The sequence below is a fragment of the Nycticebus coucang genome, chromosome 8 (genome assembly GCF_027406575.1).
Source record: "Nycticebus coucang isolate mNycCou1 chromosome 8, mNycCou1.pri, whole genome shotgun sequence".
NCBI classification, from domain to species: Eukaryota; Metazoa; Chordata; class Mammalia; order Primates; family Lorisidae; genus Nycticebus; species Nycticebus coucang.
In genome coordinates this window covers 100,795,965-100,820,627 of record NC_069787.1, presented here as the reverse complement: position 1 = coordinate 100,820,627, position 24,663 = coordinate 100,795,965, and the positions used below count along the sequence as shown (strand labels likewise).

Below are 24,663 nucleotides of genomic sequence, written 5' to 3'. Positions count from 1 at the left end.
TAGCTGAGTGATCTTAGGCCAGTGATGTCATCTTTCTGTGCCTCAGTTTCCTCATCTATAAAATGGGGCTAATAGAAGTAAAATAGAGCGTGTGCCCATTAGAATAAGCCTGATACATATTAAGTGGTTAACAGGTACAAGCTTGCAACCCTCCAAGAACAGTATGGACTAAGTCACTGCGTATCTTAAAATGAGAAGATGTAGACACAAGTATAAGTACTGGGTTAACTGGCAGGGACCAAGTCCCAGGATGAATCCAGTCAAGGCCTATTGCTTTTGTGAGTGTGTCCATCAGCACCCAGCCCCTCACAGGAGGACAGGGAAGGTCAGCACTGTATCAGAGGGATGGGCAAAGTGCTGGGGAACTTCAGATGCAGGAGTGAGTGCTCCTGCCTGAGGCAATCTGGGAGGGCTTTCTAAGGAGGTGATACCTGTCTGGAGCCATGACAGGTGGGTGGGATGTCCATGAGGAATGAAGGGGAAGGGAAGGCCTTCCCATTGGGAGGAAACCACCTAAACATAATCAAGAGGGTGAAGAGTGTGGGGTGTTATGTGAAGTGCCTCCTTGCCTCAAGATATGGCTAGAAGGTAGGACTGCACATACCCCTCAGTGCCCAGCACACAGGTCAGGGCATGCCCCTTGCACAAAGAATTAGCAAGTGTGAAATCTGAGCATACCACCAGAGCCCAGGCTCTTGTCCTCAAGGCTGTCAGACTCATAATGTCATCTGTGTGGTGTCATCTGTCTCTACTTCAAATAAAGTTTGGAAAGCTAAGGGGAATTTTCCATCTCAGGATTGAGCCATCTTTACCCTTTTGCTGGCACTTGCTGAGTTGGTCCCAGGCAGTCCCTGCCCAAACAGACCAGCAACTGAGCCCCCATCCACCCTGACAGTGCTCAGGTTTGACTGAACAATTCTTCCACCTTCTCCCCCCTCCCTCTGTGCCTGGGCCATTTCTTTACACAGAAGAACACAATGCAGACCAGTAGATGTGATAGGAGAATTGCCAGGGGAAAGTTTCTCCTCTGGAGGCCAGGCAGTCCACACTGATAATTCTTCAGGCTTCTAAGGATCACGGAGCTTCCTTTTAGGGCCAATAAAGTTGGGAAGCAGTAGAATTCAATAGATAAGGATGCAGGTTTGAGTACCAGAGGACAAAGGTTTGAAACTGACCAGTAAACTGGCCCTTACAAGGCTTAGCCTGGGACAAGGGACTTCACCTGTCAGATCCTTAGTTTCCTGATTGGTTAGAGGTGGGCAGAGGTAACTCCTACCCCATAGACTTGCTGGTAACGCTCAATGGGATGACAGATGTCAAGCACGTGATCTAGGGTCTGGCCCATTGTAAGCCCTCAGGAGAGTCAGCTCCCTTCACCACTATTCTTGCCAAGGGCTGGGAATTAACAAGGTGAGGTGAAGGTCCTGCTCCCTTCAGCTGGGAGCGTTCTGATGCTCTGCTCCATGGCCTCAGTTCTCTGGGAATACCAGAATGGCTCAGAGAGGGAATGTTGTCTCAACCAAGGTTCTAGCTCATGGCTTATTTCTTCTTCCTTGTGGGAAGAAAGTCAATAAAACTCCCTCTCATCAGAGCGCCTCCTTCCAGGCAGGTGAGTTTGTACATTCATTCAACAAACACTTGTATCCTTTGGTTTCTCTTCAGCTGCAGTTAACTTGACCCCAGAAGACCCCCGATGGATTGGAGCCTGGTGGCTAGGCCTGATCCTTTCTTCAGCCTTCTTGGTTCTCAGCTCTTTCCCCTTTTTTTTCTTTCCTCGAACAATGCCCACAGGAGTGGAGGTAAGGTTCTGTGAACCTAAGACTCTCCCCGTAGGAGTTTAAGAGAGGTAGGAAATAAACAGAGTTGAGATGCTACAGAAGGTTAAACAAATCCTGGGTAAAATCAAAACAAGTTTCACGATGCAAGACTTCTCAGAGGCTTCGAGAGATGAGGATGCTAGTGAATTTCCAAAAGTATCTCCTCAGTGTTCCCTTACCATGTTAGCATCTCAAGGATGAGGAGGACTCTAGGAAACAGTCTGGTAAATGCTGAATCCATCTAAATTGGGCTAAAGAGTTAAAAGCCAATAAAAGCCAAGTGTGACCTGGCACCGTTGAGTTTTGCATTTAATAGGTCTATTGCGTCTGCACCTGAGGGACAGAGTAAGAAGGAGATTCCCAGCTCTGAATAGTGTGGGGTACTGAGAATGGAGAGTATTTGAGCGGGTGACCTAAGCATCTTGCAGTAAGATCTGTCGAGAAAGGAATCAGGGGAGGATGAGAATGGAAAACAAGGAAGAGAAGTCTGGGGGGGGTCTTGATGGTCAGCTGAAGGGCCTAAACCTGTTCTATACCTGTGGAGTTCTGGGACACGGAGGTGACCAAGGGTAGCGACGTGGCAGTGTGGATGAGGTTGAGGGGTCAGGAAGGAATGAAGGCTGGAAATCCAAAGAGGCCAGTGCAGAGGCCCAGGCAAGAGATGGGGATGCATCCATGGCTGTCGGAGGGCAAGGACAAGGGCACCGACAGCCATTCCTGGAAGAGGCACCCAGGGAGTCAATAGTCAGCTAAATTGGAGAAGGGGATAAAGTTTATGCCTAAGTTTTGAGCCAGAAATCGAGCTTCGTGTTTGGCAATGAAGTGTATAAAATCTAGGCTCAGGTGAGGGAAGAGGAGCAGGGGCGGGAGGATCTTGGCTTGTCTTGGGAAAGAATTTCGGAGGCTGGCAGCACATCATGGGAGTTTGGGGTCAGGCAGCCCTGAGTTTGAATGCAGCTCTGCTACTTACTAACTTGATGAGTGATCTTCATCAAGTTTCTTTGTTCTTTGAGCTGCTTCCTTTTCCTTAAGATACTCTAGATAATTAGAGAACCTATCTGGGAAGGAAGTGGTGAGGAATGAGACAATGCATGTGGAACACTGGGCATGGTGCCCAGCGTGGAGTAAGCGCTCAATGAATGGGAGGGCCTGTTCCTGGGGATGAATTCCCGGGAGCATCCTGATGGTGTCAGAGCTCAGGGGCCTCACATCTGGGGAGTAGTTCAGATGGGGGCCTCAGGCTGCAGCTGACAGGTTGGAAGAGGTAGGCAGGTTCTCTGAGATAGTATGCCCCTAAAGTACAGGGAAAGGGTTACTATAGGGACCCCAGAGAGGAGATAGAAAGGGAAGGCTAGAAATGGGGCATCCCAAACCAGAGTGTCCCAGAAGCCAATGGCCCTTGGAGTCTGAGGGCGTGGGGAAGTACAGCCATGACAGAGAGAACCAGGGGTGGGATTCAGGAAGGTACCTTTGGCATCAGTCATGGGAAAGTTAGATATAAAATAATATGCCCACAAGTATCGTGGGAGGCCTTGGCATGGTTGTGTTCTGGTTGTCAGCCAAAACCCCAGGCTCAATGAAATGTAGTGGGTGTTTGCTTCAAGAGCGTGTTCCCTGGATGCCCTCCAGATACCCAAGGCTGAGGCAGCTTACCTCTGCCTGGCCCTGAGCCTCTGACACTAGAGGGTTGAGGGCCTGGGGATGGAAGCTGTGGCGAGCTTGGGCCATTAACATTCAGCTCCTTTTGCTGCCTTCAGAGGTCTCCTGCCATGGTGGATGATGCAAGAATGATGGAGGACAACGGCTCAAGAGGCTCCGTGGTGGATTTTATTAAACGTAACTGACTGGGCCGGGTGGGGAGTGTGTGTGCAGGGGACCCCAGCCCGTGTGTGCTGTGTGGTAAGGGACAGTAGGAGCAGGTGCCCATCTTCTAGACGCACCTGCAGCTCAATTTGGAGGAGACCAAATTCAGGCAGGGTCAGTCCTCCACCCCTGCCCCATGGTCTGCCCCCACGTTCTTTCCTCTCCTCCCTTCATATGACATGCTGATCATGTGAGGAGACAGTTTCCAGTGTCAGTCCTATTTCTGCCTGCCCGTCACTTGATTTCTTTTGGTACATCCTCATTTTATTTAGCCCATGAGCATGTTACTGGGGGGGGGGAGTCCAAGCAGCTGTGGGCCCCTAGACTGGCCACTGTACATCTTAGTGCCTCAGATTCTGTCCTAAGGAAGAGGGGAGGCAAGGTAGGGGCACCCCGTGGTAACTGCTGCAGAGGCCTGGCTCCTGCCAACAGTGGTATGTTTACAGGGTTTCCCCGCATCTTCCTGAGGCTCTTGATGAACCCCCTCTTCATGCTGGTGGTGCTAGCCCAGTGTACCTTCTCCTCTGTCATTGCCGGCCTCTCCACATTCCTCAACAAGTTCCTGGAGAAGCAGTATGGCACCTCCGCGGCCTATGCCAACTTCCTCATTGGTGAGTCTGGAGGGAGCTTCTGGAGCTGGGCAGGGGCCAGGTGCTTTGGCCGCCCATCTAGGGACGGGTGCAGGCCAGACCGGACACAGACAGGGGCCAGAGGAGGACTGCCCAAGAGAAAGTATTTTAAGGACATTTTTCCTGGTTGACAACCTAGAATGTTCTTGGCAGATTTCTGGTACTCCTTCCAGTCAGAAGTGGGTGGAGGCTGGGGGTTGCCTTCCTCCTCATTGAGGGGCTGGAAGTCTGACAGCCTCCCAAAGGCCTTGACATCAGCAGGATAAACAGAGGGAAGAGGGAGGATTGGATTTGGGAGTAGACAAAATGCCCCCTGGGTTTTTCCTTCTTCTCCTGGGACTTGAATACATTTGCTTGAATAAGAAGGTATGTGGCCCAGAGATTCTCAACCCAGGATGCACTTCAGGCTCCTCTGCAGACCTTTACAAAATGCAGATACCTAGGCCAATGAAGCCAGAATCTCAGGTGGTGGGGCTCGGCATCGGTATATTTTACAACTAAGGTTGAGAACCACTGGTGTGGTCCCACCAAGTGCTCAAGGCAATTACTGGGCCCAACCCCAAGGTGAGCTTAACCATATGGATTGGCAAGACAGTCAGTCATGAAACTTTGAGAGTAACTCCCCTGCACCCTCTGTGTGGCCTTTGGCTGTGACATTACCCCTCTGACCTTCAGGGGTCATCACTCTTGCCTGGCTAACCCATCGAGTCACAGTGAGGATGCAATGGACCATGTAATGAAAGGTACTTAATAAACGCACATTCAACCCACATCCCTCAGGCTGCAAAGTCCCCACTTCTTTATTCTTTGCAGTAGACAGGGCAATCCTCTATGTCAAGATAACTCTCTAGATCAGCGGTTCTCAACTGTATTAAAGGGCCGCAGCATTAGGAAGGTTGAGAACCACTGTTCTAAATGTACCCGGCAAACAATAAATGCCAAAGTAATGTCAGCTATTACAATTATTTTTTTTTTCCACTAGTAAAAAAACCCACAGGGCTTTATTATTCCCATGAAAAAGAGCAGGCCTTCACAGGATGGGGGAGCAAGCTGTCAGCAAGCTGTCAGCAGGTCCTGCTGTTCCGCAGGACCACAATGACTGAGTCCCCACGCAGGAATATCTTGGAGATGTAGCGATCTTTGTTGACTGGCTTAGACTTCTTCTTACCCTTGCCACTTTTGGGGACCTCAGTCCATATCTCCTTCACATTCTCCAGCACCATGTTGCAGTGTCTATCAAAGGCTTTCACCCAGCCCAGGAGTTTCTTGTTATTGTGGCAATTAATAAGCACTTGAGTGTTGTTCTTGACTGATTGTGTGAGCACAGAGAGTGGACCAGTGTTAAATTCTTCTTCCTCCCGCTTCTGTAACTCCTCTGGGGTCATCTCACTCTTGGGCTTGTTAAGGAGGCTCATGGTGGTGGCTGTCCTCTCAAGTCACTTCCTTCTCCGCGTTGCTTCTGTCTCTGACAAAGAGAGAGCGAAAACCTACAATTATTTTTAACATTTCCAATGTTCCTTCCTGAAGCCATGATCCCTTCTTGGTGGTCCAGCTCTGAGAGTGTCGTCCACACACATTCCCAGGGCTATGCGCCTAAACTAGCTCCTTCTCTCCATCCACAGGTGCTATAAACCTTCCCGCTGCAGCCTTGGGGATGTTATTTGGAGGAATCCTCATGAAGCGTTTTGTTTTCTCTCTACAAACCATTCCCCGAGTAGCTACCACCATTATCACCATCTCCATGATCCTCTGTACCCCTCTCTTCTTCATGGGATGTTCTACACCAGCCGTGGCCGAGGTCTACCCCCCCAGGTAAGGGGTATAAGGAGTATGGAGATACTTTCTGCTAAGGCCAGAGCCTCAATCTGGCTGCCATTCATCTTCCTTCCTGCCTCCTTAACTCTTCTGGGCTATTCACTTTTGATCTGATGTCAAGTTTCCACATCATAAGGGTGAGTACTCTAGACTCTGATCTAATCATTTATATGGCTACTTAGATAATCGGGTCTTGAATATCATGTTCCAATATGAGAAGAGATCAAAGGGTTCTAGTGGGCCACCAGCATTCATGGTTAGGGTTCTGTTTTTTTAAAAAGCATCAAAAACCAATTCATTTGGATTCTGTAGGGCTATCAGCCACAGGCACCAGGAAATAAGCTATGTTTAGCATCAGCTGTGTGGTGGCTAGAATTACAGAGTCTCACTGAGCTGCTGAAGAAAGACAAGAGGGGACTTGTAAAGGTCTGGAGAGGAACAAAGAAAGTGATGGCAGACATGAAAAATTAGGACAGGTAAGGAGGAGGGCAGGTAAAATCTACCTGTCAGTTTGCATAAAGCACTACGGCCCATGGTTTTAAGTCCGGCTTTATATGTTCAGGATGGACTTTAGAGCCCTGTGAAGGGAAGAATGCTGAGCAAGGAGCATTTTTATTTTTTCTTGGGTGCTGCCTTTCAACAAGCTTTTCTTTTAGACTTTGCCTAAAGAGGTTGCAACATTTGGTGACAACCTCAGTGTTTTCTGTTTCTCTTTGAAATAACCTCCTCCTGTCTTTGGCTGGTGAAAAAGAGAAGGGAGGGTTGCTCAGGGTGGGGACTAACCCTTGGTGGGTGCTGCTCCTCTCAGCTATGGGTTGAGAGCCGCTAAGAAGCCTTTGGGCCTTTTGATGGCTTCCCCTGAGAGTTTAGCATGTAGCTTTGTCATCAGCTAGGCCTGGGTTCTGGTCTTGGGGCCCTTTAGTACTTGGGGGAAGTTACTGATCTAAGTGTCAGTTTTCTCATCCACAAAAGGTGAATAATTGTAGACTTTTTGCACTGATTATGCCTTAAAAGCCCCTAGGCACAGTGCCTGGCACATAAGAGATGCCCTATAAATGTTAAATATCATTAGCATAATTATATTAGTGAAATAACTGGACTATGGTTTGTCAGGCCCTCTCCCAACCTCCCCCAGAGAGGGTCATGACTGTCAGATATGCAGGACATTGGAAACAGTGAGATCAACCAGTGAAATACCCTTGGTTGACACTCAGGGGGTTAGAGTAACCAGGCGATGTCTACACCGACCCATGAGACAGGCAGCAAGCGGGAGCCGATTGCCTCAAGGGTTCTTGGCCATTGTCTTCAGCCTGAGCCCAGCTAGAAGAGGAGGCAGGTCACATATTGCCTGTGACTTTCTCATTGCAACTGCCATTCTGTCAGCAAGTGTTAGTTGTCCTGACTCCTGTGGCAGGGGTTTGCTGATCAGGCCTTCTCAGCTGATTAATTGTTATGTCTGGGCTCCAAATAGCAGAAGAAACAGAGGTGCCGTAACCACCGAACAGTGGCAAATTTTTTGCTGGCTCCACGAGGCATAATTCAGACCCCTTGGGCACTGGCCCAAGACAAATGGAGATGCGCAGGCACATCAGTTGGCCAAGGACTTGCACTGGGCTGGGGTGTAGAGCTCTTTCTTTGGTCTTGCTTTGTTTGATTCCACATTTCCTTTTTTCCTGGCAGCACATCAAGTTCTATACATCCGCAGCCTCCTGTGTGCCGCAGGGACTGCTCGTGCCCAGATTCTATCTTCCACCCAGTCTGCGGGGACAATGGAGTAGAATACCTCTCCCCTTGCCATGCCGGCTGCAGTGACATCAACATGAGCTCCGCAGCCTCCAAGCAGGTGGTAAGGGTGGCCAGAGTCCTTCCCGGAGGCAGGAGGAGCCCTGTGGGTCTGGAAGTTTGGTGTGTACTCTCTGAGACTGCTCCCTGGCTCAGGCATAGGCAGGGCTTCACAATGGTCTTTACTGACCTCGTGGCCTCCTTTGAGCCACACCCACTTCATCTCCCCTTCCCTCAGGACATAACCAGATGTTGACAGCCCAAAACCAATTAAAGATTGGCCAATGTCCAACTAATACATATTCCTAAGACCTACCAATGTTCACAGCAGAAGCAAGTGAGAGCCCTCCTTCAGCCAAGGACTTTCAGCCTCATCCTTCTGCGTCCTGCATCCTGGCCATGTTGAAGGCCATATGGACTGGCCCAGATAAGTCGAGGGCAGAGGGCCTCTGTGACATGCAACTGGAAGGTTAGAGCTGGAAGCCGTGGCTGAGAACATTTTGTTCAACCCCTCAGCTCCCAAGTGTGGACATATGACTGGCCTAAAGTCATGCAACTACTTAGGGGCTGATCTGGGACTAGAATCCAGGGCTCTGCCTCAATCTGGTCACCAGCCTGTAAATCCTGGCCACCAGCCTTCCACTTGGACAGCCTACATTCTGTTCTTTCTAAGCCAGGGCCTATCTATCTCTTTGTGGAAACCTTTTAGGAATAGCCAGCAGCAGACCAACTTGAGTCATTCATTTAATTATTCAACAAATAATTGACCATGAGGCACATCCACAGGTGCTGAGGATATAGGAGTGAACCCGTCAGCCAAAGTTCCTGTGCTCATGGAGTTTGCATTTTTTTTGTGGGGGAAATAAAAAAAAACAGAAAGCTTTATTCTGCCTGTGAAACTGTAAGTCCTGCTTAGATCCCGGCACCTAAAGCAGACCAAGGCCGAAGCAGCAGACCTGCCAGTGTAAAGTTCGCTGTAGGAATACTTGGTTTCTTCCCCTCTGCCGGCTCCTACTTCTCTATTCCGTATCTTTTTTATGTTCTTCTTCCTTTCTTTTCTTGTTTTTTTTTTTTTTTTTTGTAGAGACAGAGTCTCACTTTATGGCCCTCGGTAGAGTGCCGTGGCCTCACACAGCTCACAGCAACCTCCAACTCCTGCGGCTTAAGCGATCCTCTTGCCTCAGCCTCCCGAGTAGCTGGGACTACAGGCACCCGCCACAACGCCCGGCTATTTTTTGGTTGCAGTTTGGCTGGGGCCGGGTTTGAACCCGCCACCCTCGGTATATGGGGCCGGCGCCTTACCTACTCTTTTCTTGTTTTTTTTTTTTTTTTTTTTTGTCTTTTTTCCTATTTATTCATAGACTGTAACTTTTCTTGGAGTTTGCATTTTATAAATACATGCACAAGAGAGTTTTAAATAAAGTAACCCATGCCATGGAAAGATTTAATGGGACAGGGAAGTGACATTAGAACTGAACAAACAGGAGAAAACCCAGTGAAAACCTGGGAGCAAAGCGTTCCAGGTAAAGGGAATAGCAAGTGCATGTCCCCAGGACACACAGGTACTGATGCGCTATAGGAGAAGAGAGGAAACACCAAGACTGACACTGAGTGAGGACTGTCACACCCAGGCAGGCTGGGAAGCAGGCAGGAACCTCTGGGTGATTGGAAAGGCTATGCAGTTACCATAAGGATGCCCTAAGGAGGGGAATGTGGCTTATTCCTGTAAATCTGTAGAGGCATGGGCAAGGCCAGCTCCGCCTTAGCAACCCCTTTTCAGAGGAGAGGACCACAGCCATCTCTGTGGGCAAAGAAGCGTGCCTCTCAGGCAGAGGGAGGATGAGGAACTTGGACAGGATGCTCTTTTAGTTGCCTTCCAGTTAGAGAAGTCTATGGTGGCTTCTGCAGCTTTCTTATCTTTACTTACTTCTGACTCACCTACTTCCAGAAATAATCTTGGCAAGTTTCCAATAATAGCAAAAGTTCTTCAAAATAGAAATCCATTACTATACTATCTGGAAAAAAATAATAAATTATAAGGAAAAAAATCTGTATTTATAAAACCCACGCTGAGGATGGTAGCAGCAAAATTGTATTAACTTACTTCTGAGCTTCCTAGGAGCCATGGTAACAAAGGTACCTTGACTAGTAGAAGGAAATACACTGGCTGATTAGTTCCATGTATGGCCTAGAACTGTTACAATACTTGAACGGTCATAGAATGGGCAATCAGACACTGCAGGAAGGAAATTAAAGACCACCAGACTAGAGCAGTGGCCACCAAAGTGAATTATATAATAGTAGCAAGCCATGCAGACTTGAAATGGGCCTTTTTCTCCGAAGGAGTCCTTTATTCACAGAAGGAATTCCTCTCAGGCAGGGAAGCTCCCACAAAGTCCTAACAGATGCAGAGCTCAGGAGATTTTAATGTGTTTCCACTGCTTTCCTCCTATTCCTACCTTCCCCTGCAACAGACACTCAAATGGCAAAAACAACAACCTATGAACCCACCACTGCTGGGCATGGGGCAGTGTGGCTCCGAGTAGAGCCTTCCCAGGTCCCTGACTTCCAGCTGGGCTGAGCTGGACACCCAGCGGCGGGGTAACTACTGGGGGAGCCTCGCTCATGCTGGAAGACAGTTTCTGTTACCCAAACAGTGACAGGGGTGGGACCTGTGGAGCTTCCTGAAACCCCTACCTCGTCTCCTCAGCCTCACCCAGCTCCCCTGGGGACCTGGGGACAGTGGGTGAAAGCTGGAGGAGACTCTGGAAAGAGCTGGTGCAGGTGTTTGGAGCGCAGTGTGTGGAGATGTGGTAACAGTAGACTTTCCTTCCTTTCCCTGTCTTTCCTCTTCAAGACCTACTTGAACTGCAGCTGTGTGAAGGGGGGATCCGCCTCAGCCAAGTCAGGATCGTGTCCCATCCCCTGCGCCCACCTCCTGCTCCCGGCCATCTTCCTCATCTCCTTCGTGTCCCTGATCGCCTGCATTTCCCACAACCCCCTCTACATGATGGTTCTGCGGTGAGTGGCGCCTCTGGGGCCCCAGGCCTGGCTGCTTCCCCACATCTCCCTTTGACACTGTGCCCAGTTGCTCACTTCCTGTCTCTCCTCCCTTTTCTGGCCCCCAGGGTCCTTTAAACAACAACGCACACGGTCCTTTTGATAATATGGGAAAATAATACTGGCAGCAGCTGTGCTGAGAGCCCTGCCCCTGGGTCCCACAGGGATGCAGGCCCTGTGATCACCCCCACTCTACACGTGGCAGGTTAACTCTTTAGCCCAGGATGGCAGAGCTGAATGTCTGAGCCATGCTCTGGAAATGCCAATAGATTTGCTTATTTTTAAATCCTAAAGGAACTGAGAGGAGAGAAGAGAACTCAACTGAGTGCACAAAACCAAGGCAAGAATGCTGATTGAGGGCCCCTTTCTGGTCTCTGCCCCATGTGGCCCTGACTTAATGCTGGCTTAAACATTAAAGAAAGTTCCAGAGACACAGTGGGGGCTAGGGAAAAGGATAAAAATGAGAAAATCCCAGTATGCTTGGATCTGGGACTAAGTCCTCAGGTCAGGAAGGGAAAGGCTGGCCAGCGCAGGAGGGGAAGGGAGGGGGGAAGAGAGGTGTCCCATTACAGCTGGCGCTGAAGTGCCTCTGAGGTTTTTACAGGGAATGACCCTTCCTTCACCTCACTGGCTGCAAAGGAGAAAACAACATTTCAACCAAGTTAACTTAACCCACCCCCTGCCCTCACTCCTGTCCACACCCACTTATAAGCACACAGGGAAAAACACAGGATTTGGACTCCTGGTGCCAGTCACAGTCCTGTACTACCACATACTGAATAAATGTCCTGGGTGTTGCTTAACCTCACTGAGCCTCAGTTTCCTCATTTGTGAAATGGGGATAATGATTTTGACTTCAATGGGTTGATGTCAGGATTATATATATAATAAATTGCTTTGTAAATATAAGATGTTCTACATATTGGTTAATTATCACTATTAACCAAATTACAATAACATGACTTATTTTCCCCAGAAGGCTAGGAGATGAGGAGGGAACAGAAGCAGCCACTTGTTTGGGGTCAGGCATTTCCCTCTTTGTAAGTTAGCTGTCAAGTTAGCATGCAAGCTTCCAAACTACTATTTCAAGGATGCTGGCAGAAGATCTGAGACTCCCCGGGTCAAAGACAAAGGACCTTACCACAGCACAGAAAGTAACATGAACTTCATGATGTGTCAGTTATCCTCACCCGCTAAATCCTACAGGGGGTGACAGAAAGTCCCAGGTGTTTGCTTTGTAGGAACGCTCTTGGTCTAGGAGAAACTTTAAGTACAACCCTGAGAAATGGCCCAGGAAAAGAGCAGTCAGGACATTGCATTCTTAGCATACTAGGCAAGAAAGTGCAGGGGTGCCCAGAGCCCATGGCATGTTGCTCCTCTAACACCACTGTCACCCTCTGCTCTACCATCCCTGATCCTGTACATTCCGAGGACTGACACTTTCACCTCAGGCACCACAGTGGGTTTCTGTTGTTGTGCCCCAGGTCAGATGGATCATGATTGACCCTCTAGCCCTGAGATAAATCTGCATAGGCCATGAAGAGGACAGGGGACAGGGTAAGGAAATCTCTCAGGGAAGACCCTAAGCAGTAAGGGAGAGAGCAATCCCTGTCCCAGACGACTTCTGTCAAACACCCAGGATGGGGAAGAGGTGGAGAACAGAGCATCCTTCTAACCACAGGATGGGCTTTTCTGGAAAATCTCCAAATCTGGTCAAGGGCAGGGGTGAAACTGGAGAGGAGGCCCCAGGATCCAATCCCGAAGGGAAAGATGACAGATGGACACCTTGTAGCATGAAGAAGATGAGGCTTAAAGATGACTCTGTGGTCACCCCAGCATTGTTTGACTCAATCCTGGCTCCCAGCCAGCCGTGAAAACACAGGTTAGGTGTGAAGCTTAACTGAAAACACGGAATGAGAGAGAGTGCCCAGAAAGCCAGCCTTAAGTCAGGGCCCCATGGGGCAGAGACCAGAAGGGGCCCAAGATCTCAATCAAAAGCCATATTGGAGCGCCTAAGTCCCATTTAGTTGAGAATCTGGGAAGTCTGCCCAGGGTAAGGGCCAGGACATGGCAGGGGATCCCAGTGACCCTTTCCCTGCCTATACCCAGTGAGGTTCCCCCCACTGGGCATCCTTCAGGGGGATTGCAAGGTGCTCTCTTTCCAGTTTGCTAACAGAACTGTGGTGATGGGATTGAAACAAACCATGTGGAGACCTGGGGACTACTACTGAGCACCCTTCCTTGCTGACTCCACAGCCCTGAAGGCTTTTCCCGAAAACCACTCTGAGAGCGTGTGTGCTCAGAGCAGAAAGGCCTGCAGGCTAGCTCCTGGCTCCCCACACCTAGTGTGGGGCATCCTCCCTCTTCCACTCCCCAGACAGGATGGTGGGGCCTGGGCCCTCTCTGAACCTCTTTCCTCATCCAAACAGATTTCCCCTTCTCAAAGGAAGAGGGGCAGAGGCAGGACTGGCTTTGTAATTTTCAGGGCCCGATGCAAATATAAAGCCCCTGGCTCAAAAATTAAGAATTTCAATAGCCGAGCATTGTGGTGGGCGCCTGTAGTCCCAGCTGCTCGGGAGGCTGAGGCAAGAGAATCGCGTAAGCCCAAGAGTTAGAGGTTGCTGTGAGCCGTATGACGCCACCGCACTCTACCTGAGGGCGGTACAGTGAGACTCTGTCTCTACAAAAAAAAAAAGAAAAAAGAATTTCAAGACAGCCGCTGCAGAGCATTAAGCCTAATGTGAGGCTTCTCTGAGAATGGAGTTCTGTGCAGCTGCGCAGTTCACACGCCCACAGAGCTGGCCCAGATTAGGGAATCCTCTCAATCGTACACAGAAGCCTGCTGCCCAGGAATCCTAGTTACACTTGCACCAGACTTTCTACTGGGCTGAGACACCCTATCGGAGTTGTTCAGATCTGCACGGTCAACTCGCATGCCAGCATCCCTCTCTCTCGCTCCTAGCCTTTTCCACCCTCTGCCTCTTGATGCGGACTATGGGCAGCCCCTGAAAACTATATAGGCCAAGGGTTCCCAGACTTGACTGTACAACAGAATCTCCTGGAGGGCTTGTTAAGGCAGATCTCTAGGCCCACCCCCAGGGTTTCTGACTCAGTAGGTCTGGGCTGGTGCCTGAGAATCTGCATTTCTAACAAGTTCCCAGAACACGCTGATGATCCCAGCTGGTGATTCAGGGATCGCACTTTGAGAACTACTGCCACAAACAATAAGGGCATTCAGCCAGGTCAATCAGGCCACTTAAGACAGGTTCTGATCCACCCTGAGGCTGTCTGCCCCTGACTACAGGGTAGTGCAGCCCTGAATCCTCCCACTGCTGATTGCCTGTCTTCCTTTTCAGTGTGGTGAACCAGGAAGAAAAGTCATTTGCCATCGGGGTTCAGTTCTTGCTGATGCGCTTGCTGGGTAAGTGTCTAGGACCCCCTCCCTGAGCTGTGGCCCCAGGATGCGGCGTTTAGGGCAGGGAAGTGGGAAGGCCCATCCCATCTGCATGGTAAGAGAAGCTTACAAGATCAATGACACACGACAAGACCCCATGTACATGGTTTCCCCAGTAGCTTGAGATTAGGAAGGATTCCCTCTATGGCAGGAATTCCAAACTAATTTATGTAAGAACAGTGAAAAATAGACACAACTGAAAATACCTAACAGAGAGTTAAAGGCAGGTATTTTTTCTTTTTATGCACATTTATTTATTTATTCCTGCAAAAGAATGCTATGTGTAGAGTGAGGGAAAAAAATAAACAAAGCAGATCTAATATGAAAAAGAGAACAAATCTGAAAAATAATGTTAAATGAAAAGATCAAGTTGAAAAAAGTTTTCTACCCTTTATATAAATTTTTCCTAAAATAAAAATGCTGTAAACTTACATACATATGTACTAGAAATTCAAAAACACATGTCAGTGATGAATATCAAAACCAGGAAAAAGGCAGGTATTTTAAAATCTTTCTCCAAGAACTTGCGGTAAGAACAAATTCTTGCATTCCTGCCCCAGCCAGAACAGAAGCTGAGCCCAACCTTGGCTTCCTTCCTACAGCTCCTACTTCAAACCTCCTACTGCTGTTCCAAAAAAGCTTCTTGTTCGAGGCTCTCTACAGCAAATCTTGCCTCCCCTCAGGCTGCCCAGAGCCCACGGGAGGACTGGGGCTGTACAGTGATCAGATCAGCAGTGCCTCATGGGGAACACCAGCTCTGCCTGGGTACATGGGCTGGCTGGTGGGGGCCATTGCAGGCCCTTCCAGGACCCCTCATTCTGGGCTATCCCTTCTTGATACATCCATCCATGTACTAGATTTTTTTTTTCTTGAGACAGAGTCTCACTATGTTGCCCTCCATAGAGTGCTGTGGCGTCACAGCTCACAGCAACCTCAAACTCTTGGGCTCAAGTGATTCTCTTGCCTCAGCCTCCCAAGTAGCTGGGACCACAGGCGCCCGCCACAGCGCCTGGCTATTTTTTTGGTTGCAGTTGTCGTTGTTTGGCAGGCCAGGGCTGGATTTGAACCCGCCAGCTCTGGTGCCCTAGCCGCTGAGCTATAGGTGCTGAGCCACATGTACTAGATTTAACACCAGGCATTAATATGGAGATCCTGAAATAATATGGAGGGACTGAATTCAACTGAGGTTGTATTAATATTTATTAAGAATCTGAGGGGTGCAAACTGCAGAAGGAAATATGGAGATTCCAGAGAGAGGGACGTCAGTTACTAGGTGTACATTCCAACCTTAAATTTGGAAATCCTGAGAGCACGCTGTGTATTATCACCCAGGAGGCCAGGTCCACTCCTCTCCTGCAGTGGCTTCCATTTTCATTCTGGGATGTGGGTGATGTCCCTCCTGAGGCTGGCTGAATGGGAACCTTTGCAGGGCCCATTCTGACTCCAGGTTGGGTGAGGTAACTGAATGATGATGGACAAACCAGCTTTTCTGATGGGATTTCCTGGCCTCAGGCCACTTCTCCCCTAGTCCCTGCTGAACTCTTTTTAGCCCCTTCAACTCCTGCACCTCTGTCCTGTGTTGTAGACACTGAGTGCTCATGGCAGTGGGATCTACCCATCCTCCTGGCTGAGGCTAGGAAAAGACTGTTGTCATCACACTACCTTGTTTTTGTGTCTCTAACTTACCATTTATAACTTGCTTTTTAAAATCTCTCCTGGGAAGGAAAGCTTGCATTTCTCCTGGCCCAACCAGCAGCGGGGGTAGGCTCTGCTTCCTCCAGCAACCTTGAAAATGACCTTGAAAACAACTCTTACTCCTCAAAGCACTTGCTGCTTTTGTTATCTGAGCTCAGATAACACAATGTGGGGCCATAGTTAGAAAATCCAGGCCAGGAGGAATTTCATTTATCACCTAAGAACACAATTTCTCTTTGGATAGGAAAAAGGACTTTCTATGTATAAACTTGTGCGGGTTTAAAATTACCCACTGGGATGTGATTGAAAATTTTTTTGGACTTCATTTCTACGTAGGAAGGTATCCTGGATGGTCAATCCATCTGACCAGTTTCCATCCCTTGTTTACCTAGAGACTTGGGAGTGTGCAGGGTCTGAGTAGCCAGGCTGCTTCTCGAAGTTTCCCGCTTAGGGATGGGGCCACATAGAGAATATTGTCTCTTTCCTCTGGAGGCAGCATCTCACAGGGCTCTAAACAAAGTCCGGGAGGCTGTTCTTCACGGTGTGGTTCTGAGAAGGAGATGGCCCAGCCTGGATATAAATCCTGGACAAGCCCCTTCCCAGTGTATAGAACTGCCTAGAACGGTGGCTAATGATACAGGGTGGGAGATGTCTAAAATATGTAATAGCCAGGAAAGTAGAGCCCCTGTTGGACCAGGTCTTACCATGCAGCTTCCAGGAATTTCAGGGGCTGTGGGCAATGACTGAGCAGACTGGGTGTTGAGCGGTCTTCAGGGGTGTTATCTGAAATGATAGGGCAGCTTGGTGTGGAAGCCTATGAGATTTGGATTTCTATAGACCAGTGTTCAAATCTAGCCCTGACCTCCCTTGGCTGTGTAACAGTAGGCAAGCCAGGTCCCCCTTCTGCCCTACTAAGGTGAAGTCACCCACATCTCTGGGCCAGAGTGAGTACTTGAAAGTTGATACCCTCAAGAGCCCTTGCTACAGGGTAGAGGTCAGTATTTCTCCATGTTGGGGTAATCTCAAGTGTGAGAACTATGTTAGATGTCTGAGCTGGCATTGGGGTGACCTTTGTGATTCATTTTGCCTTAAAAGAATGGCCCAGGTCCCTTTTTTCTTCTAAACCTTCTGGTGAAAGAGAAATTCAGGCTTCAATGAAAGCTATTCTGCTTTCCAAAGTCACTGATTCCCAAGGGCAGGGCAGAGCCATTCTCATACATGTGAACCATGCAAGGGCGCCACTCCCCACTCTGCCCGCAGCTCCCTGTGACCTGGGCTCTCTGAACTCTTCCCCCATGACAGCCTGGCTGCCGGCTCCAGCCCTCTATGGCCTCACCATTGACTATTCCTGTATCCGGTGGAACTCACAGTGCTCTGGGAGGCGAGGGGCCTGCGCCTACTACGACAATGATACCCTCCGAGACAGGTGAGAGCCTAGCACATACATGAGTCAAGGGGCCAGGCCCGAGGGCCGAGGCCGGGCACAGGGCGGTCATCTGCCAGTGGTTACTGGGAGAGGCAGCAGTAGAAAGAAGGGTTGGGGATGACTGGAGTCTGAGAAAGAGGCCATGGCTGTGGGACGATTCCAGGCTAAGCCTCCCAATGCTCAGAGAGGGGACCTCCATCTGGCAGAGTTCTCTGGGCAGGGGGCCCAACCCAGCTGTAGTTCTGCACCCCTTTCAGCCACCTCGCCTGCTGCTATCATCACATGGCCCAGAAGCCGTGGGAGAGTGGGCTAGAGGGGCTAGGGGGCTGGGTGTGGGAGTGGTAGAGAAGGCCAGGACAGGGACAGCCTGAGAGAGCCATGAGAAGATGCCCCTCCCACCCTTCTGCCTGCTCTGCTCAGAAGCGAGGGCCCTCTAAGGCTGGCTAGAGTAGCTGTGTCACCTTTGGCCCTCTGGGGGAGCCAGCAGAGGGATGACAAGAACTGGATTAGAAGTCCATGCCTATTTTCCGCCTACCTCCCTGGGGGCTTGTACCCATTCACATCAATGGAATGAGGGAACATGATCCGCACACAGATGGTGCCAGATCATTACCTACATGGTGCCCACGCATGCCCTGGGCCACTGTGAGCCTGAGGCTGCTCTTCCCAGTGGTCCTGGCCCTGGGACCTGGGCTGCAGAGTCCCCTCCCTCACACGCCCTGCCACCCCCTGCCCCACAGGTACCTGGGCCTGCAGATGGGCTACAAGGCCCTGGGGATGCTGCTGCTTTTCTTCATCAGCTGGAGGGTGAAGAAGAACAAGGAGTACGACGTGCAGGAGAAGGCTGCCGGCCTCGTCTGACCTGTCCGGGCCATGCCTTGCACCTGAGAATGGACCCTGCCACCTCTACACTTGCCTGCGGTCATCAACGTTAACACATCATTGCCTTTACATTTTTTAAATAAGAAAGAAAACCCCAGTCACCATTTGCCTTCTCTGCCTCCTCTTCCCAAAAGTCCCTCCTGTAGATCCTAGGTGGGCCACAGTAGGGGAGCCAGGTCTTCCCACATGCCCAGGCTGTCTTCAGGGCTGGGTCCTCCAATGAGGATGTGCTCTGAGGCAGCCTCTGTCCCTCACCAGCTCTGGCTGGGGCTGGAGGGGTGGAGGTAGGAGGCATAAGTGGAGAGAGAAAAGGGTATCTGCCCTCCTTCCCTGGCAGCCCAGCACTTTCTGACTGCCCGTGGCCTGCAGAGAAGTAAGAGGAAGGGGGTGGCTGAGTTGTTAATAGCCACAGCCACTCGGGGTGTGGGGCCTGGCTGCAGGCCCCTTTGTACCTGGGTTTGGCATCCGCACAGACTGTGGGAGGGGCTGGCTCCCATCCCTCTGAGATCCTGCCCCTAGAGACCATTTAGGAAGTTGCCATGTTGGGAAGTGTGGTCCTTGTCCTTACCTACACACAGAAACTAAAGACTAACACTGAGGATGGGTCATCCAAACCTTGTTCACATGAACCCCGGACCTGTCTCTCCTTGGATCTATGCATGTCTATCCTTGTCTTTCTGAGGTCACGTTTAAAACTGAGAAAGTCACAGCACAGTGAAGACCCCCAAGGAGGGCCTACAAAATGGTCCCAATACCCAGCCTCCTACCCCCCAAATATGGAATGAGACCCCTCATCTCCAAGTAATGGGAAGACCCTCCCCATGTTACCCTGGGAGCAGATGAGTGGGCTTCCCATGAACGTCCCTGTCTGGACTTCAACCTGTATCCTAAGGAGTAAAGAGAGGCTGTCTGGGATGTCAGCAAAGCATGTGAACAAGCAGAGCAGATGTCAACTGTCACCAAGCAGATGACAAGCTGCGGCCCACACACCGAGGCCAGGAAGGTTGACCTTCCTGATTTCAGACACACTTGCATTCATCCCCATTTTCTCAGCCTCTTCTCACTGCCCCCAGAGGAGTGGGCACCTGGGTTAGAGACATTGCTGCTATGTGATAGAGGTTCAGAGATAGAAGTCGACAAAGGGAGCCTTTCAATAATAAACATGATATTTATTGGAGCCCGGCTTTGTGCAAGGCAGTGCCAGTGCTAGTGCATGGTTCTCTACTGAGTTTCCCTCAGCTCTTCCCTCACCTCCCTCCATTTCCATTAGGGCCTCCTCCCACAGGGCTCAGCGGACAGTGTGGGACAGGGGTGGGGAGTGAGGGCAGGCACAGCAAGAACCCATAGATGGTCAGAAAGGATCTTGACCTCACCATCCATGCCGTCCAGGGCCCCACCAGACTGACTCTGCACTTGGCCCTTTGCCAGACAGATACCTGGCTCACCATGTCCTCTGGAGCAGCTGGGCATTGGTCACACATGACCTTTGAATGCTACTCATGGAAGACCTCCTCCAGAAGCACATTTGAAGCCACCTCTGGAAAGTCCTCATACGGTGATAAGCCAACAATTTTATTTCAGTGGCCAAACTGCTGTGAGACTGGAGTCTTTGTGGAAACCAATGTTACAGACAGCCTTATTTACAAAGATCTCACTCAGGAAAGGTGGCTGCATGCAATGTCAGGGGTGAGTTTCAGCATTTGCAATGGTTCTGCTTGGAAAATGATTCCCTGTAACTAACCCTGGTCTTTCTTGCTGCAATTTAACCAAATTCTGAAGGCATTGCCTCCAGCTGAGTTCACGAACAATGAATGCCAACCTTCAGATTCTGGAAGATTGGTTGCCCTCTCAAACCTTTATAGTATTATGATATTGCTATTAATATATTATAATTTTGCTATTGATGTAACTTGGTTATGAATTTGTCACGTACATATACTACACAGCAGACAGAACTCGCACCTCCTGAACAGAGGAGGTGACTATGTCACAGCCCCCAGGGGCCCATGGGGATTAGAGGTAACACAACTCTCCTCCATCAGTCTGGTACAAAGTAGGCTGCAGGCACTTCTTGTTCCTTCAGTGAAGTCAAAGGCCCTTGGTGCGAGGCTCCCAGGAGGTCTAATCACTTGCCCTTGAGTTTATATCCAGAAGTGAGATTGGACACAAACAGCTAAGTCTGTGATAAAAAACAAAATTAATATCATAATCCCCACTGATCACTTGGTCACAACCAATACTACTACTCCCTGAAAAATGTCATCTCCATTGCCAGCAGGGAACATAATGGTGTCATTTTCATTTTCCTTCTAGAGCAAAGCTTAACACATTTCCCTGAGTGTAAGACACTCATAGAGGATGTTGTTAAAATGCAAATCTCCAACACCCTCCACCCAGCCCCAGACTCTGTTTCCTTAAGTAGGAGACCCAGGAAGGTACTTTAATTGACTACTCTCTGGAGTCTGATGTGGGTGGTCTTCAAGCCCTGTGTGCTGGGCCGTATGTGTAGCAGAGCCTTGGGGATACCCACTTGTGTTCAGGCCATTGGAGAATTTATAGGCTCGATAGGCCTTCGGTATATTCAAATATGAGTGAAGCATGACAAGGTGAAGGGATACCCATGAATCTGATTTCCTGGATGGCTAAAACCTGGAGTGAGTGGGCATGAAAAACAATCCAAGAGCTCAATTTATATTAGACACTTAGCAGTATTGAGAGAGGAATTCTTACTCCACAAGTCTGGGTGTGCAAAAAAAGTCACAGTTATTTTTTTAAATCAGTTACATTTGATTTCAGACCCCCATCCTGCTGACTGGCTAGAAATTCAACATCAGCTGTGCTTGGGTCTGGCTCCCAGAGGCATCTGAAAGTCCTTGAATGCCTGTGCATTCAAGAAAGCCACTGTAGGTCTTTGGCCCCTTCCCATTTGAGTCTCTGTAGTGACCCTGCTTCTCCCTCAAGCCTGGAAACCCTACAGAGGCCAGACCCCAGGGCTTGGGCCACCTCCCTGTGTACCCACACAGCTATGTCCTCTCCCACCCCATTCCCAAAAAGCCCACTCCTCTGCACTCTTTTCTGTCCCCACACAACCCAGCCTTTCAAAGGCTGAGCAAAGAGCCAGGAAAAAATAGTCTTTGGGAACCTTTACTCCATTCTTCCTTGACCTTTCTTGGAAAAACAAAGGGAAAATACAGTGAGGTATCTCTTGAAGGCCATGTAAGGTGGATTATAGAAGTGAAAAGAACCAGGTAACATTTCCTTTAATTAGCAAGAACATTGTAACTATTCATTAAACATGGCCAATTTAGCCTTCTAGCATCATGAGTTAAAGAAGAGTTGGGGAGAAAAGGGACAAAGAAGAAAAGATTCTCAAGAAGAAAAAGCCCTGAGAATGGTGCACACAGATGGTCCTTGAAGGGAACAGCCCCATCTGGTGACTGGTTAGCAGATTCTTGCTTAAGAAACAAACCATATTGTGATTTTCTTCAACCACTCTCAAAGATGGGGAGATACAATTAGTTTGGGGCCTGAACCCAGACAGTATCAAATTGATATTAAAATATGATCTTACAGATGTCCAGAGAGATTGGCCGTGGCTGTGTGTGTGAGAGAAAGAGAGAGAATGCAACAGAGAGAAAGAAACCCTGCAAATCCAGGGTGAAATATCTTCCATAAACTGGGAGAAATGTCCACCTCCTGCCACTAGCACCAGCTTTATTATAACCTTTCATCAGAGATTGAATATGTAAACAGGTCCTGGGCAAGCCCTTGGCAAGTCATAAACAAGAGGTAGTTTTTCTCCATGACACACCCTGGTCATTGATCCACTCCCTACTCCCAGCCCAGTCCTGTAGCACTACACCCGCCTTGCTGAGGTCTCTGCCCTCTAGGCACCTGCCACACACTTTGACAACAGTAATAACAACTCAAGTGTGCACAGATCTTTACATTTTATCAAGCCACCCATTCATTTACAAACTCCTTTAATCGGCAAATCAGACAGAATAGGATTGGTTGTGCTGTGTTAACAAACCTCTCCAGTCTTAGTCACAACAAAAGATTATATCTCATTCACATAAAGTGCACAGTGGGTCTGGGTGACTCCCCTGGGCAGTGGCTTCTGTGGGGCAGCTTGGTAATCCAGGCTGTTTGGATCCTGAGATAGTTCCATTTCATTCCATGCTGCCACCATCTATAGCGCCTGGACTTGGAAGGTCCAGCACTGCTAAGTAATTCTTTTTGGTCTGAAAGTAACTCACTCACTCTGCTCCTAGCCAGTTGGGCCTTCCTAACTGCCATGGGGCAGGGAAGGGTGATCCTGCACGGTTGGAAGACAGAAAAAGCAGATGTGAATGAGCACTGGTATTCTCTGCTGTGGAGAGCCACCCTGGGTAGTCAGAGTTGCTCACTAGGACACCTAAGCCAGCCTGGTCAGGCTGCTGGAGGAGTGGGGAACCGTCAGGCAAAGCTTCTCAGCTGAGGCGGCTCCCACCCCGCCCCCCTTCTTACCCACCTTCTCGCCCCATCTGGGTGCTGGCACGCCAGGCTTGGAGCTGGACGTCAGGCTCAGGGCAGAGCAGCGTGGGGCAGTCATCTGAAAGGACATCTATCCAGGCCCCCAGTGTGTTCCTAATCCCTCCTCCATGCTCTGCGTTGTCTATCAATGTGCCATATACCAGGGCATCCCCTTTTGAATCTATAAAATCCTCAAATCCATAAAAATGACCTTAGAGGTCTCAGATAGGGACAAACATTTGTTCAAACCGTCACTCCTGTTACATCTCACGACCACCAGCTTACAAACGGGGGTGAGAGGGCCGTCTACGCTAGGCAGAAGCTCTGTCCCTTGGGTCGACACTGGGAGAGGCAGGTATCAGAAGGTTCCTCTTTGACCTGCATGCGCCACCTCTCCAGCGAGGCAGATTCCAGACTCTGAAGAGTTTCAATAGCTCAACCAGACATCTTAAGTGCTTTATATACTTTGTCCCTTGAATCTTGACAACATAACTATGAGAAGCAATTACCATGCCATTTCACAGACCAGGAAACTGGGGCACAGATGACTGCGGCCTCGGCCCCTTTCCTCCGAGAAGACCCGCGCGGGGACCACAGGCGCTGAGGTTTGCAGATTGCGGCGCCCCCGCCCGGCCGGAGCCAGGGGTGGGCCGGGCCTCGCCCGCTCCCGGGGTCGCCCGCCAGGGGGCACTGCCCGCCTCGCTGTGGTCCCGCGGGGCGGCCCTACCCGGAACGCGACGCGCCCCTATCTGCCCGGTCTTGGTGGGTATTTAAAATGCACACACACCCTTAAAAAGTCTAGTTAATCTAGGTGAAATCCAGGTGGAGAAAGACTTGTCCAGGTCTGGGGCACCCGAGAGGAAAGGACCGTGTTTGAGGAATGACCAGAAACTGGCGGTCCCCGATGACTGACGGGTGGAAGACGAGGAACTAGCGGGGTTGCCAGGTGACTGCCGCGGAATCAAGGGCTCCGCCGAGCGCCAGCCTTCCTCTCCAACTCCCTTCACTGGCTGACTTACCCATCTCAGCTTAATGGCACTCCAGCCTCAACTGATCAGACCAAAAGCTGGGAGACATGAGAAAATAATTCAGGTTACTATGAGGGTACAAAGGATTAGGTCCCAAAGTTTGTATTTGTTAGGTAAACAATACTGTTGTAGTCGTGTCAGGTACCCAGAAGGTGTGCCATATCCCCTTCAAGTGTGCCCATTAGGTGGGAACATAAATCCTTCTCCCTCCTCCCCCAACTTGAACTGAGTTGAGTTTTTCTCTTGTATGGGCGTGTATTACTTCATCTAAAGGTTTCGTGTTAGTATTGAGTACACTTGATACTTGCTTTTCCATTCTTGCGATACTTTACTAAGAAGAATGTGTTTCAGCTCCATTCAGGGAGAAAATAAGTTTTAAAAGCTTACTTAAAAAGAAAACCCCACTATACTAACATATAATTTACATACAATGAAAAGCACTAATTTTAAGCCTACTTACTGTTCTGTGAGTTTTGACAAATTTATACAACCATGCAACCACCATATTAATCAACTTATTGAACATTTCCATGACCTCCAAAAAATGTCTTGATACTCCTTTATAGACCACCCACACTGTCCCCACATCTGCACCTCATCCTCCCTCCTCCTGCAAGCAAACATTGGCATGGTTTCTTCCACTACAGAAACTATATAAATGGGGATGTACAATACATTTTCATATGTATCTGTCCTC

The 24,663-nt window shown here is 49.5% G+C and overlaps 2 protein-coding genes across 2 annotated transcripts in view; one reads left to right on the top strand and one right to left on the bottom strand.

Annotated features, from left to right (window-relative positions):
• Positions 1-20,332, top strand: part of SLCO2A1 (solute carrier organic anion transporter family member 2A1) — a 78,799-nt gene extending 58,467 nt beyond the window's left edge. Inside the window, exons 6-14 of the mRNA XM_053600688.1 lie at positions 1,663-1,799; positions 3,575-3,653; positions 4,127-4,291; positions 5,932-6,121; positions 7,805-7,970; positions 10,764-10,927; positions 14,323-14,387; positions 17,418-17,541; positions 18,282-20,332. Of these exons, the coding sequence (XP_053456663.1) occupies positions 1,663-1,799; positions 3,575-3,653; positions 4,127-4,291; positions 5,932-6,121; positions 7,805-7,970; positions 10,764-10,927; positions 14,323-14,387; positions 17,418-17,541; positions 18,282-18,402 (1,211 nt within the window). The 3' untranslated portion in view covers positions 18,403-20,332. The remainder of the gene's footprint in view (positions 1-1,662; positions 1,800-3,574; positions 3,654-4,126; positions 4,292-5,931; positions 6,122-7,804; positions 7,971-10,763; positions 10,928-14,322; positions 14,388-17,417; positions 17,542-18,281) is intronic.
• A 151-nt stretch (positions 20,333-20,483) lies between these two features.
• The window catches only part of LOC128592647 (uncharacterized), a 41,651-nt gene continuing 37,471 nt past the window's right edge, over positions 20,484-24,663 (bottom strand). The window contains exons 3-4 of the mRNA XM_053600695.1: positions 23,958-24,004; positions 20,484-20,602 (exon numbers count right to left, since the gene is read on the bottom strand). Coding sequence (XP_053456670.1) covers positions 23,968-24,004 — 37 coding nt within the window. The 3' untranslated portion in view covers positions 20,484-20,602; positions 23,958-23,967. The remainder of the gene's footprint in view (positions 20,603-23,957; positions 24,005-24,663) is intronic.